This window comes from Zea mays, chromosome 10 (genome assembly GCF_902167145.1).
Source record: "Zea mays cultivar B73 chromosome 10, Zm-B73-REFERENCE-NAM-5.0, whole genome shotgun sequence".
Classification (NCBI taxonomy): Eukaryota; Viridiplantae; Streptophyta; class Magnoliopsida; order Poales; family Poaceae; genus Zea; species Zea mays.
The window spans coordinates 146,350,108-146,364,659 of NC_050105.1; the positions used below are offsets into that span (position 1 = coordinate 146,350,108).

General features: G+C 46.6%; 1 protein-coding gene across 19 annotated transcripts in view; it reads left to right on the top strand.

Moving 5' to 3' along the window:
- Positions 1–14,552, top strand: part of LOC100382526 (uncharacterized) — a 63,408-nt gene that overhangs the window by 12,408 nt on the left and 36,448 nt on the right. For 10 of the 19 annotated variants that reach the window (XM_020545150.3, XM_020545154.3, XM_020545159.3 and 7 more), the window contains 3 exons: positions 152–716; positions 863–924; positions 1,072–1,145. In XM_020545150.3, the coding sequence (XP_020400739.1) occupies positions 882–924; positions 1,072–1,145 (117 nt within the window). In that variant the 5' untranslated portion in view covers positions 152–716; positions 863–881. Of the gene's footprint in view, positions 1–151; positions 717–862; positions 925–1,071; positions 1,146–14,552 lie in introns of those variants that run through there. The other 9 variants (XM_035963120.1, NM_001363306.1, NM_001175263.1 and 6 more) reach the window with 5 other exon arrangements.

Below are 14,552 nucleotides of genomic sequence, written 5' to 3' on the forward strand. Positions count from 1 at the left end.
AACCTGTACTAAAATACTTTTGAGTTTTGACCTTTGTGTATAACAATATGAACGTTGTCAGCTTCTATGTATAATTTTACACAGACCACATTTTTTACTCCATTTCCTAATGATTGGCCTGATTAATAAAACTATAGATTTTATTTCGCAGATCACTGTCATCTTATGTGGTCGACTGGTCGTAGATTGTTGCATGACCTTTTTTTGGTACAATGACGATAACATCTTCTACGATTACTTCTTGGAGAAAGAGAAGTAACACAAATTCAGTTTTCCTCAATCTAGTTTTAATTTCATAACTTCTCGAGTTTTGTTTCCTGTTTTTAACGTTTGGGTTTTACTAAACTGCTTCTGATTTAATATCTTTCTGTTCTCACTCTTAGTCTTCGTTCGACCTTTGCAAAATTAGATACGATTTTCTGCTCGTTCCACACAATTTTCCTCCTCTCTTGTTGTTTTAGATGTGAGTTTCCTTAGATCAATACGTGTAGCCAAAGCACATTAAAGTCAACATCCATGTTGTTTGTTCATACGCAAAGGTAAGTCTTTTTTACAGCCTAAGGTCAAACACGCTTTAGGAATATATTGTATTACTATTGTTTTGTAAAAGGGTTAATATTATGTTTTTTATGTTTCCTGTCCGCATATTTTTGTGGCAGAATTTCATCTAGGCACGAGGACTAATATTTGTGATCCTTCGAGCTTTCATGGCCGAGGTAATTAGCACTTACTCTCCAATCTGTTCTTCGTTCATGGTGCCACTTATTTGAGCATGTTCTTCATTCACGCTAGTGTTGTACATGTTGTGCGATGATTACAATTTCATTTCGCACACTAAGCTCATGTGTTCCATGTGATTCAGATTAGAATTTCATCTAAGCATGAGGACCAATACCTTTGATCCTAAGAGCTTCCACTGCTGTGGTAATTGGCACTTACTTCAATCTGTTCTTCATTCACGCTGACACTTAGTTCAACATGTTCTTCATTCATGCTAGTGTTCTACTACAAGTTGTGCGATGGTTACAATTTCATTTTGCGCCCTGAGCTTATGTGCTCCATATGCTTTAGGTTCTGTTTATTTCTGCTTTTTTGTTGAAATATGTGGACCAGAACCTCCGATCCTTACATGCTTCCTCGATGAGGTAATTGACACTTACTTTAACATGTCATCTTCACCAAGTTCATGTGTTCCATGCGCTTTAGTTACCCTTTACTTTAAGAAGTACCACATTTATAATTGTCCTTTCAAATTAGCTTTATTAGTAATGAAATGAATTGTGCTCTGTTTGGTCCTAACATTTTTTCGATATGTTTATGTGTTGCATGTGCTTCACGATGTGCTTGTATAACTATGTGTGTATACCCAAAGATCACTATATAACTGATCTAGGTAAACACTTATACATATCTAGGTAAACTTATGCAGGAGACCTCTCGATATAATACAAGACTCCTATACATATTACATATGCCATAAGTACAATCGATCTTGTATAACTATGTATATATATCGAAAGATCACTATATAACTGATCTAGGTAAACATTTATACATGAGACCTTTTGACATAAGAGAAACCATTCTATACATTTTTTTGTTTGCCATACGTCCAATCCACATGAATCCTGTGTAGAAAACTATCCTATGTTTGATCTACGAGATTCTTGTAGAGATATTTGATTATATGTCTAAACCATACAATTAATTTACATAATCTTAGTAAAATGCAGCGTATGCTGCTACCATAATTTTTTGGCAGCCACATTTACAACGTTGTATCTAAAATGAAGCATGTTAATTCAAATAGCATAAAAAAGAAGTGCCTTAATACTCTTATGAGACACACCAGTTAAATGCAGACACTTTTTCCCTTCCACAACACAGATTGTGATATGCTCATGACAAATTCGTTGTGACAGATCATAGCAATCCGTTTTGCGCCCCATCAACTATACCTCCTAGCAAACCTCATTGTACACGTAGGGAGTTATTGAATGAATGAAGATTATCATCGGCAGGTAGCACGATCAGCACATAATTTTCTAAGGGTTTCTATAAACTGTATTAGGTGTTGGCACATCTGCTCAACAGGCTCCAACATTGCAGTGTGGTCGCCTTGACCCAGAGTTTGTTAAAACCTTTGCTTGTATTTGGTCCCATAGTTATGTACTCATGTCCTGAATAACGATTATTTTGCATGTGCAAATGTTCATGACACAGTATCAAGTCTTAGATATTTATATAACAAATTTTATACCCGGTTTCGCACGCGCGCATGGGCGCGCGCCATACACTAGTTGCTCAAAATGGAAAAGGTATATCAATTGCAACCTAAAGATCATCAAAATAAGATGATTATTGTGTTCAAACAAATAATGATTAAACTATGACAGCTGGGAGTTTGAGTGCCTACCTCTATTGTAGCATCTGATGTAAGCTGTTGAAGGGTCAAATCTTGTGACCTGCTGCTGCAGAAAACCCTATTCGCCATGGAAGCTGTATCCCACAGCAAATCAAGTCAATGATATCTCAGAACCAGGGTTAAATAGTTTATCTATTTATGGGAAAAACACTATGAATTATATGTATCAAACTTTGCTGGACGAGCTAATATAGGTCGGCCATGAAAATTTACAGTTATGCCACTACATATTTGCCTTTCACGGTCTACCAGAACTAAAAAACTTCTTAACAAATATTAAGTCAAAGAAGTTCAGAAATCCAAGAAAAGTATCTATATTCTGCAAAAAAAATTAAGAATAACATTTTCAACAAGTTAGTGGACACCTATGAGGATATGCCAACATATTATGTTTGATTTTTGTCTCTTATCAAATAAAGAGAGGATAGAATCACACAAATGACAGAAAAGGTTCCCTTCATGTTTATGTGGAATGGTTTCTTTAAAAAAATGCCTATGTAGGACGGTTAAACTTTAATTCGATGGGTCCATTGATGCGGTCACCAAAGACTGTCATAGTAGAATGACACCTTTTAAGCAGAAACATCTTATAGGTTTGTTGCAGTTGGCAGAAGAGGGGTACTCTTTTCAGATATTTTTTAGTTCATCAATAAAGTTTTGTGATCACAGTAGTGATGGTTGACCATTAATAGAAACATAAAAGTAAATGCTGCAAGCATTACAACATGGGACTAACCATTACAAGCTACAGAAACCAAGAAACCAAAACACCGTGAGCATTCCGGTGCATGTGCCGATAGAGAGTTTAGCAAGTACCACTGTAGGAATAATACTCGGCAGTTTAGCATCAGCCTCTTTATCTGACATGTCAATGATAAGCTTTTGCAGCTTCTTTGAGCCACGATTAGGTTGTATTATCTAGAACCCATCGACTGAGGCAATGATTAGCAGGTAAGAACCAGCAATCAGGCAAGTATCTAATCCAAGAACAATAACAACACTAATATCAAGAACAAACCTTACCTGAGAATTTATCATTCTGCGCCTCCATGAGCAGTGATCCCTCTAGCTGCAAGCAAAATTAAATAGTTGTATCAGCGAGACACTAATAGCTACTCACAGAAATAAACAACTGCTGCCATTGTTGAAGCATGAAATTTTGTATGGTGAAAGATACATTGCAGGAGAGGAGGCGAATGCAACGATTGTTGGGTTCTTCGTCGACGAGTAGGACAGGGCCGACCTCAAGCGCAAAGAAGTGGAAGCGATACACGTAACACCGAACGGTGGAGTCGTTGTCAGTTGTCACGCTCGGCTTCCAGCACCAAGTACTGGGTGTTCGGCAAGCTCATGTACTCCGCTGCAGGAGGCAAGCAGACATGTGTCTCAACTCTCAAGCGCCCCCTCAATAGCGAGCAAGTAGAGACACTGAAGTTTGGGGACAACTCGGGAGGGGGAAGACTCCGCGTACCCAGCGGGCGGGCCAGCTACTGGACGGGGATGAACTCGGAGCGGCAGGCGATGAAACGCGCCTTGGGGGCGAACGACGACGACGACGATGGATGGCAATGAGGAGGCGCGGGCGATGGTGTGGGAGCGACAGAAGGCGGAGGGGAGCAGAGGCGGCGAGCAGAGTGGTGGCATGGCGGTGGCGAAGGGGAGCCATGGCAAGGGCATGGCGGTGGCGGAGGAGGTGGTGGTGCCCTACGGAGGCAAAGGGGAGAGGGGCCACGAGGTAGGGACGGTGGCCGGATGGAACGGAGGCAAAGGGGAGAGGGGGGCCACGAGGTAGAGACGATGGCCGGATGGAGGCGAGACGGAGACACCAAGATGCGAGGAAGAGAGTACGGAGGACGTGATCACTTAGAGCTGGATTGGAAAATGATTTTAGGTCCGGACTCCACGAATCGACACGCCTGTGTTCCGCCGTACGCGGGAAACGCGGGGAGCGCCCCAAACGGGGTTAGGTTTTAATAGAACAGATGCATTGTACTGTTCTACCGCAAGTGGACTTCTATTTGTAAAGAGGAAAAAGATTTGGAAAAATTGGAACCGATGGAACCTCTACAAAAGGAGGGACATCTGGAAAAGAGACATGTACCAAAAGGGTGTTATACAAATGCCTTTTGGTAAATACGGTGGATAAATTTAATATTGCTTGTAACTTAGGTACTAAGGAGCAAAAATAGATGCATTAGAAACTGTCAAACGAACATGGAACAACCCATGGAAGAATTGGACATAAAGATGGATAAGAAATATATGATTACTCATGCATTTCAATAAGTTTAGGTCGATTTCCACATGCTTTGTGGCGCTGATGCTGCACGAGTTTAGTGGAGGGGTAGACGGTGCTGACGTTGTCGCAGTAGACTACGGTGGCGCGCTGGAGATGCTGTCCTCCACACGAAGACCACATGACTTATTCCATCAGATTCAGCCCAATTCCTTCAGACGCCCGTAGTTGTTACACTTGCCCCTTCTTCAGATGGTACTTGCCCCCAAATACTTAGTTCAGGAAACAATTGTACAATCACATTCCAATCCTCTCCATCCTTCTTGTCTGACCACTAAATGTGCACTTGGGGAACTGCTTGATTACCCTTCCACACAAGTCGGTGCTCTAGAATACGAACTGGTTTCAGTGGCCCTTGATCCAGACTAGAGATGGCAATGGGTACCCGAATACCCAATGGGTTTTACCCGATATGAAGGCAGGTACGGGATGATTTCTCTACCCGCGGGTATGTTAATGGGTAAAAACCTCTACCCGTTGGGTAGATGGGTACGGGTACGGGTTGGTAATACTCATACCTACCCATGAGTAAAATATACCCGCATCAATACCCACTATAACCATCTAATAGAGCTCATCTTACCTGAAATAAAACCCTTAGCTATCATTTGTCTAGATACCAAGTTATGTAATCATATGATTTGTTATATGTGAAGTTGAAGTTGTGTTTGTATGTTTATTTAATATTTTTAGTGATTGGTATATTGGCCTAACGGGTACGGGTTACCCGACGTGTAAAAATACCCGCGCGGATATGGGTATGGGTAAGATTTTATACCTGCGAGCATATATGGGTAACCCGACGGGTAGATTTTTTTTATGGGTACAGGTATGGAATGGTATTACCCGACGGGTATGTACTCGTTGCCATCCCTACCGCCGGATCTGCGCCCAGCGTGAGCCTTCCCCTGCGACGCACCCGACCGGTCGACCCCCAACGCAGTCGCAGTCTATCTTCCTCCCGGCGGCTACCCTCTGTTCCAGGCCGTGCCCGTGCTCACGCCAGCCCTCCCTGGCGCCGCCGCACCTGGGCCCAACGCCCCCACGTGCCAACTCCTGGCGCTGTCGCGCCTGCCACTGACATACCCACGTTGCCCCCTGCCTTGGTCGCGGTCCTCTCCTCTCTTACAGGATACGCGACACTCTTCTCCGTCGTGCGAGCGCCTTCTCCTACATCCCGACAACGCCCTGCACCTCCCTTGTCACGCAGACGCTCCCCTCCACTACCCTACGCAACATCGCCATCACCTTCAACCTGGACATTGGTGCCCTAAGTGCAGCCCCTGGCCCTCCGGCGGGCACCTCCTTCCACTATGACTAGCACGACTCTAACGAGTTCTAGGCCTCGGACTCCACTGTGTCGTCTTGTCTGCAACCTCGTTCGCCCCGAGCACCGTCGGTAACTTCCACCCCTGCACGACCACGCGCACGCCCACTGGCGTCTTCGGTGCTCCCATGGTTGCGCGCCTGCTTAGCATGTCGGCGAGCCTTCCCTCATCTGCAACCCCAGTAGCTCCCGATTTCCCCCGCCCGCACGCGGCCCTGACTATTCATGGCATTCCTTTTGCTGTCGGGGGCCCTGCCTTTGCCATGGCCGCTTTCCCTAGTAGCACGACCCTCAAGGACGATGCGAGCCTTCTTGCACTTGCTCCCTCGATGCCCCTCCTTCACTCCACCGTGTCTCCCGTGTCTCCCTTTACGATGGCCAGCTTCTCTGAGGCACACTCGCGGTGTTGATCGGGTCATGATCTCTGTTCTCCGTGACTGCATCGAGGTCCACCCATAGGAGGGCCGCCACTCTACTGGGTTGCTTGTGTTCCCCAGCGTCGCGATCGCCTCCATGACGATCGAGACCTTGTGGTCTCCACCACCCATGTCTTCGCTGTCCCCTCCTCCCATCGACTGGGTTGCCGACTCCGGCGCCTCATTCCACACCATTCCCGACCCAGAGTCGTCACTTTACCCCATCCCCATAGCCCCACCTTTCCTGCCTCTATTATTGTCGGTAATGGGTCAACTCTGCCTATCACCTCAGTAGGTGACACGGTCCTTCCTGGTTCTTTGTACGTCAACAACATCCTTGTTGCCCCCAACATCATCCAACACCTTCTCTCAGTCTGTCGCTTCACACAACTGCTGCTCTATGGAGTTCGATCCCTAAGGCTCACCATACTACATCTTACCACTCGTGCTGTGGTTGCTCGTTGCGACAACTCCTGCCCCTATACCACGTTCGCTTCCCCACCCCACCTTCCTCCGCCCATGTTGTCCAACCCTACGCCCTTGCCTCCACTTGCCCCTGCCTCGACTTGGCACCGCCGCCTTGGCCACCCAGACCACGACGTCCTCTCTCGACTCTCGACCACGCCGTCCATTCCTTTCCCTTGCGACGACGCCACCTCGCTTTGCCATGCTGTCAGCTTGGGCGTCATACTTGCTTGCCCTTCTCTTCCTCCATGTCCCGAGCTACTCACCCCTTCGACCTCATCCACTGTGATCTTTGGACATCCCCTGTCCAAGCATTTTCGGTTACCGGTACTTTCATGTCATCCTCGATGATTTCTCTCATTCTTTGAACTTTTCCTCCGCGGCTCAAGTCCGACACACTTCTTCACCTGGGTCTCCACCCAGTTCCGTCGTCCGGTTCGTGCCATCCGATGCGACAACGACCAAGAGTTCGACAACTCCACCACTAGTGCCTTCTCTCTCCCATGGCGTTCAGTTGTGACTCTCGTGCGTGTACACTTCCCTCAGAACGATCGGGCCAAACACATTATTCGCACCACTACTGTCATGATCCGCTGCCTCCTTTTTCAGACGTCCATTCCCGCCCACTATTGGCAGAGGCCCTGAACACTACTGCTCATCTCTTCACCCGTAGTGACCTGGACACGACGTACCTCCTCTACGTCGACGACATCGACTTCACGCCCTCCTCCCCCGAACTCTAGCGACGCATCATCTCCTCCCTCCATTAGAAGTTCGCGATAAAAGACCTGGGTGAGCCGCACCACTTCCTGGGGATCACCGTGGAGCGACGGCCACATGGCCTATTTCTCCACCAGCACCAGTACATCGTCGACAACGTCAAGTGCATTGGCATGGCCGAATGTAAGCCATGTACTACTCCGATGGACACTCAAGGCAAGTTCTCCTCCGACAACGGCGCCCCGGTGGCCGATCCCACCGGCTACCGGAGTTTTGTCGGGGCCCTGCAATACCTCGTCTTCTCCCGTCCCGACATCGCCTACGCCGTCCAGTAGGTGTGCCTCCATATGTACACCCCGCGGGAGCCACATCTCACCGACATGAAGCGGATCATGTGGTATCTCTAGGGCACCATCGACTTCGGACCCCTTCGATGCTCTGCAACCACCGACCTCGTCTACACCGAAGCCGACTGGGTCGGCTGTCCTGACATGCACCGATCCACCTCAAGCTACGCCATGTTCCTTGGCGACAACATTTTCTCATGGTCCTCAAAGCAGCAGCTGGTCGTTCCCTGCTCCAGTGCCGAGGCCGAGTACCGCATTGTGGCTAACGGCGTAGCTGAGGCGGCGTGGCTTTGTCAGCTACTTTAGGAGCTCCACAATCCGCTAACACGGAGCACTCTTGTCTACTGCGGAGCACTCTTGTCTACTGTGACAACGTCAGCGCCATGTACCTCTCCGGGGCACCTTCGACTTCGGCCTCCTTCGACGCTCTGCGACCACCAATCTCATCGTCACACCGACTGGCCTCGCGTCGGTCCACCTCTGGCTACTTCAGAAGCTCCACAGTCCGCTGACGCGGAGCACTCTTGTCTACTGCGACAACGTCAGCGCCATGTACCTCTCCATCGGAGCGTGCGAAGCATGTCGAGATCGACCTCCACTTTGTCCACGATCGTGTCGCCGTTGGGGATATGCGAGTTCTTCATGTCCTGACTATTTCTTAGTTTGCCGACGTCTTCACCAAGGACCTCCCTACGACGGTGTTTGAGGAGTTTCGGTCCAGTGTCAACATTTGTCATGGCTAGAATTTCGACTGTGTTAGAGGTACTGTGTACTAATTAGTGTTATGGTTTGTGTTGGGTACATTATGTGGGTGCTAACTATGTAATGGGCCCAGGCCCAACTACCTCTATTATTAATGCATCTCCCAACCCTGGTTCGGGTTAGGGGTTTTCAATCTCCAACAACAACAAAGTCTTGAAACTAAGAAACATTATAAAAATAACTTTTGAAACGTTAAAATTTTAATGGTGGATAATATGCAAGACAAATAACACTACCTGTTGTGCGGCCTTGAACTGCGCCTTTATATCTTCTCTATGAGCCACAACCTATTTCCAAAAACAAAGAAATAAAAAAATTATACAGATTTTATACCAAATATGAATTGACCACTAAGAAATAGAGTGCACTATATATTCCTATACTTTTTCAGGATCTAAGGGTCTGTAAAAAGCAGTGCAATGAATGTTTATACCCTTGCAACTTGGTTATTAGTGTTGATCCAAAGTGGATACTAATAAGTAAACTTACTAGCTAAGCAAAGCACACAAGGATACCTAACAACCAATGTTCAATTAAGCGCAGATAATCGCCCGCCTAATCGCGATTAGGCAATGTCTGGAGATGTATCTATAGTGTGCTGTGCATGATTCTCCTAGTATGTGGAAGTGTTGGTTGCCTTTGGCAGAATTCTGGTATAACATGACTTACCACATTCTTTGGGTGGTTTGTGGATACGATCCTCCTGTGGCTACTGCTCCACAGTTACCAGTTCCAGAGTCTGACGAAAGGGACAGCCGGCCGGCATATCTGCCAGGCGACAGCCATACACTTTCTAACAATTATATTAAGGAGAATAAAAAGGTCCAAAATAGACTTGGACAATGACCACCAAATAAAGGTGGTTACAAAGTATGCTAAGGGGCTGTTACACAGATGACTATATAAAAGACGACCAGACCTGAACTCTCCCTGAGTTAAGGGCACAACCACAAACCTTTCAGCCCTGCAGCCCCTGCTAGACACCACATCTTGGCATCGTCCCTAATGTCTTGAGTAATCTTAGAGATGTCCGGAGTAGCCCCATCAAAGACACAAGAGTTTCTGTGTTTCTACAACCACCAGGCCACTAGGATTACAGCTGAATTGAATCCTTTCTTTTGTGCCTTTTGAACTATCTTTCCTGACTTATGCCACCAGTCTTGAAAACTATATTCCGCAGTTCCTGGAGTGAGGTGCTACAACCCAATAAGAGACAGGGTATGAAACCAAACTTCCCTAGCAAAAACACATTGTAACAAAATGTGTTGCATGGTTTCATCTTCCTGATCACAAAGAAGGCATTTTGTGGGATGGTCCAAACCTCGACGAGCCAATCGATCCGCTGTCCAGCAGCGATTTAAAAAAGCCAGCCAAATGAAAAATTTACATCTCGGAGATGCCCAACTTTTCCAGACCCTTGCTGCCGGTTCAAAGGTGAGCATCTCCTCAAAGAAACGATGATAAACAGATTTAGAGGAGTATTCCCCTGAGGCAGAAGGGGTCCAGTGGTGTTGATCTGAAACTCCTGGGTGAAGTTGGAAGCCTTGAATCAGATCCCAGACCATGAAGTACTCAGATAGAAATTGAGTTGATATGCTTGCTGAGATATCATCTACCCGGCCATTTTCAGTCAAGGCGTCCTTTACTGTTCTACTTTGTATAAATCATTTACCCAGCCTTTCGTTGGCTAGAGAAACATGTGTTGGACTATTGATAACCTGGAGAAGGGGGTCTTGAGCACTCGGGTAGTTGCCATTTTTATGATCAAGAGAGTGAAACGGTGCAGCACATTCTCACTTACTGTGTCTTCACCCAACAGTTCTGGTACCATCTTTTTGCTCCTTTTGGGGTGGGTCATCTCTGTTCAAGGGTCGATGATGTTTCCTTTGAGTGGTGGAGGACCAACAAAATAGCGTAAGGAAAGATAAGAGAGAAAGGGGTTCAACAGTGCTACCATTTTGGGTGTTTGGTGTCTTCGGTTATAGAGAAATCAAGTTGTTCTTTGATAAGGATCGTCCCTCCATTCGAAAAGTGTAGCAGCAATTCCTTTATGAGCTAGTGTGCTCAATCAAGGCTGGTGCTAAGCATCCGAGTGAGCTAGGTCTATCTAACTCCAACTTCATGAGAAGGATCGGGTCGAGTCCTTCTGCTATAATGTAATCCTACCTGTGGGTCTTTTCCTTTTCTTTTTTATTCTTTTTTCTTCTCTTCTCTTTTCTTTTTTTTGGCTTTTGTCTTGGGCCTAGGCTCCATGTGTAAGACTCTATTTCTTTCTCTAATATATAAAGATGTGGAGCTCTCTTGCGTGTTCGAGAAAAAAAGTATTGTCAGGAGCCATGGTTCTAACCCTTGACTTTGGAGGGTTCGTCCAACACAACTGTGGCTAGTATATGAAGCGACACAATTGTACTAATATCCAAAGGTGAGCATGTGTGAAGCTAATGGAATGTGATATTATCAAAGATAGGGGATATTACCTTGTGTCCATCAAGTGCACTCTGCACTAGTTCTGAAATTTCATTGAATATTGTTTCCTGTGAAGCTGTATGGTCAAAGACTCTATCACATGTGAAAGAATATTCTGACTCTACATAAGAAAAAGATTAAAAATCAATCCAACACTTTATTTATTATTTAAATCTCTTATTACAAGCTTAATCATAAATTATAATAAAAATATATGATTAACCTGAATGTGCCAAACAAACACATCGGCCAATGCATCCCCTTGTTTCAGGAAATGTGATTCTGGCCTATTTGTGTTCTGTTTGTAGTAATGGTCGCACACGGCAAAAGACACATATGCTTTTCGTTAGTTCCTGCATATAAAATAAAATCACAATTTAAAATTAAAAATGGTAATTACTTTTGTCAGATCTTTGCCGGAGAAACAAGCCAGTGAGTTCTTAGCCCAAGTACGCACACTCGAACACAGATCCACCAATCTACCAAACTAACTACTGCCTAGATAAGGTAAGTCTAAGGGTGTGTTTGATTCAGCTTTCTGAACCAGATTCGCTTCCAAAATTCTATAATCTCAACCAAACGTACAACAACAGAATAGATTCCTAAAAATCTACATATTCCTTTAGTTCAATTCAGAATCACCTTCTAACCAAGATTTTCTAGATTCTTGTTATCTATGCTACCAATCTATCATGCTCTTACACAATCTACAATTGACAGTTGTTTTAACCAAACATATTTTAATTTTTTCAAAATCGTCAGCTGGCAACAGCTTTTCACAGCTCACCGCTACAATCAGATTTTCAGAAATCTACACCTACCCTAAATCTAGCACCAATCAAGCATTATTTCCTAACAATCTCCTCTTAAGCCTTGTGGTGTAAACTGTTAGAGTACCCGTTAGGGTTTTGAGTGTTTCCTGTGTAATTACCCCCTCGCCCCTTCTGTAATGGGTTTGGCCCAACTACCGAGTCTATTAATACAATTCCCAACCCCACTCAGGGGTTAGGGTATCCCACATGGTATTAGAGCTAGGACTAATTTCTTTCCCTCTCACCTTTTTCACGAGCTCCACAGCCCCCTTCAGCGTGCCACCCTCGTCTACTGCGACAACGTTAGTGCCGTCTACCTCTCCACCAATTCCGTGCAGCATCAGCGCACGAAGCATGTGGAGATCGACCTGCACTTCATCCGGGAGAGTGTCGCTGCAAGTGACGTTCGGGTCCTCAGCGTCCCCACAACGCTGGGGTTCGCCGACATCTTCACCAAGGGGCTGCCATCGAGCGTATTCCTAGACTTTCGGTCCAGTCTCAACATCTGTACAGGATAGAGTTGCGATTGCAGGGGGTGTTAGAGTACTCGTTACGGTTTTGGGTGTTTCCTGTGTAATTACACTCTCGCCCCTTTTGTAATGGGCTCAGCCCAACTACCGAGTCTATTAATACAATTCCCAACCCAACTTAGGGTTAGGGTTTCCCACATAAACTACCAATATCGATCAGCCCAATCTTGGAATTCATCTCATGGAACTTGTTTTTGCCAAGCGACCATGTCAAAATGTCGCTCAACTGTTCTTCGCTCCTAATCCACATTACCCCCTCATCATTGTTGTTCTTGTACTTGGCATCATCAAGTTGCCTGCTGCCCGATGCTCACGATGTTCGTCGTCAGTCGAGGGACGAAGTAGACTCCTGCAAGCGAATGAATCTAACTGATCTTGCACATAAACTTAATCGTCCCATTATTGAAGTGTATAAGTGGATTGACTACCATCTCCCATCAGCTTAATCTTTGGGTTGAACTGGTCAGTGCGTCCACTCTAACATAAAGCCAGATGTCTCGAGTTGAAATCCTGGCAGAGACTTTATTTGTGCCTCCACACATTTATTTCCATGTTTGCGCCTTTCTCTTTGGTTGCGTTAGCGCCTTTCTCTCTGGTTGAACGTGAGTGGGGGTGTTGAAGTGTATAAGTGGATTGACTATCTTCTCACATCAACTTAAACTTTTGGGTTGAACTGGTCAGTGCGTCCACTCTAACACCCATGACGCTCAATCCACGCCACCAAGTTGTCGTCGAAGCGCACGGTGCCCAGCACCGCGGTGTCCAGCACGGCGAAGGCAATCCTAAACCCGGACATGTGGTTGGCGGCCTCAGTGTCCAAGACCCATGTCCCCGCCTCGCGTTCCTCTTCTCCACGTTGGGCGAAGACATCCACTAAGATCTCGATCTGAGCCCCAGGCGCCTCCTTTGCTTCACGTCCGCTGCTGCCATGTTCATGTCCCGCCCTCCGCAGCAGCACAACACGTGGCAGTGCGGTTGCCGTCGAGGAAGTGTTCCCTGCCAAGGTGCCCTTTGTCGAGGAGGTGGCCATTATTGGGGAGATGGCCGCCGGTGAACGATCGGCCGCTGTGCGGGTGAATTTTGGCGACAGCAGGGAGCGCACGATCGGGAATGATATGACAAGGAGAGATGCCTCCTCACCCTCCTACACCGCATGGGCTTGCTCCTCCTTGGGCTTCGATGGGCATTCGCGGGCCTAGTGGGCCATCTTGCCGCATCTTTTGCACTCATCAACAGTGGGCTTACCAAATGACGGCCAACCTAACGCGCGACGTTCAAGCCCGTGTACACGCTTGTGTCTTCCTCCGTCACGGCGCCTTGATCCACCGGTGAAGCCAATGCCGAAGTGGATCTCCGCCTCCCACTTCTTGCGAAGGCATCCCACTCCTCCATGAAGTAGAGTCGCCAGTCGTGTTGCAGCGACCCTAGTGCTTCCTCGGAGTGGTCCTCTGTTGTCCGCCTCAAACGCCCCATGTCCAAGACTGACGGTGGACAAGTCAAGGAATGTGGTGATGGACTGAACGATCTGCTTGAACCGTGGCGGAATGCTGCAGGCGATCTTTTCCATGATCTTCTCTTCCTTGATGTTGACTCCAAGCGTGACGAGTTCTGTCGCCACGCCATTCAGGCGCAACGCGAAGTCTTCGACATGCTCGTCAACGTTGAGCGCCGCTAGGTCGAACTTTCGCCATAACTGCACGACGGCGAACTTCATACAGTCACACCTGACCCGAAGATTAGAGATGGTCTTCGATGCCTCTTTTGCCGTTTACTTGTCGGTTACCATCTCCGGTGGCACCGCGCTGCAAAGAGCGTCAAGCGCCATTATCTTTTTTTTCCTCGAACGCGCAAGAGACATGCGTATCTTTTCATTAAGAAGGTAGGAAAAAAGGATCAAAAATGGTGCGAATCGGTGCCACCGTGTTCCACGACGTTCTAAAGCACGCTCGCCATCAACTTCACCTTCATCAGGAGTGCCCAATCCGA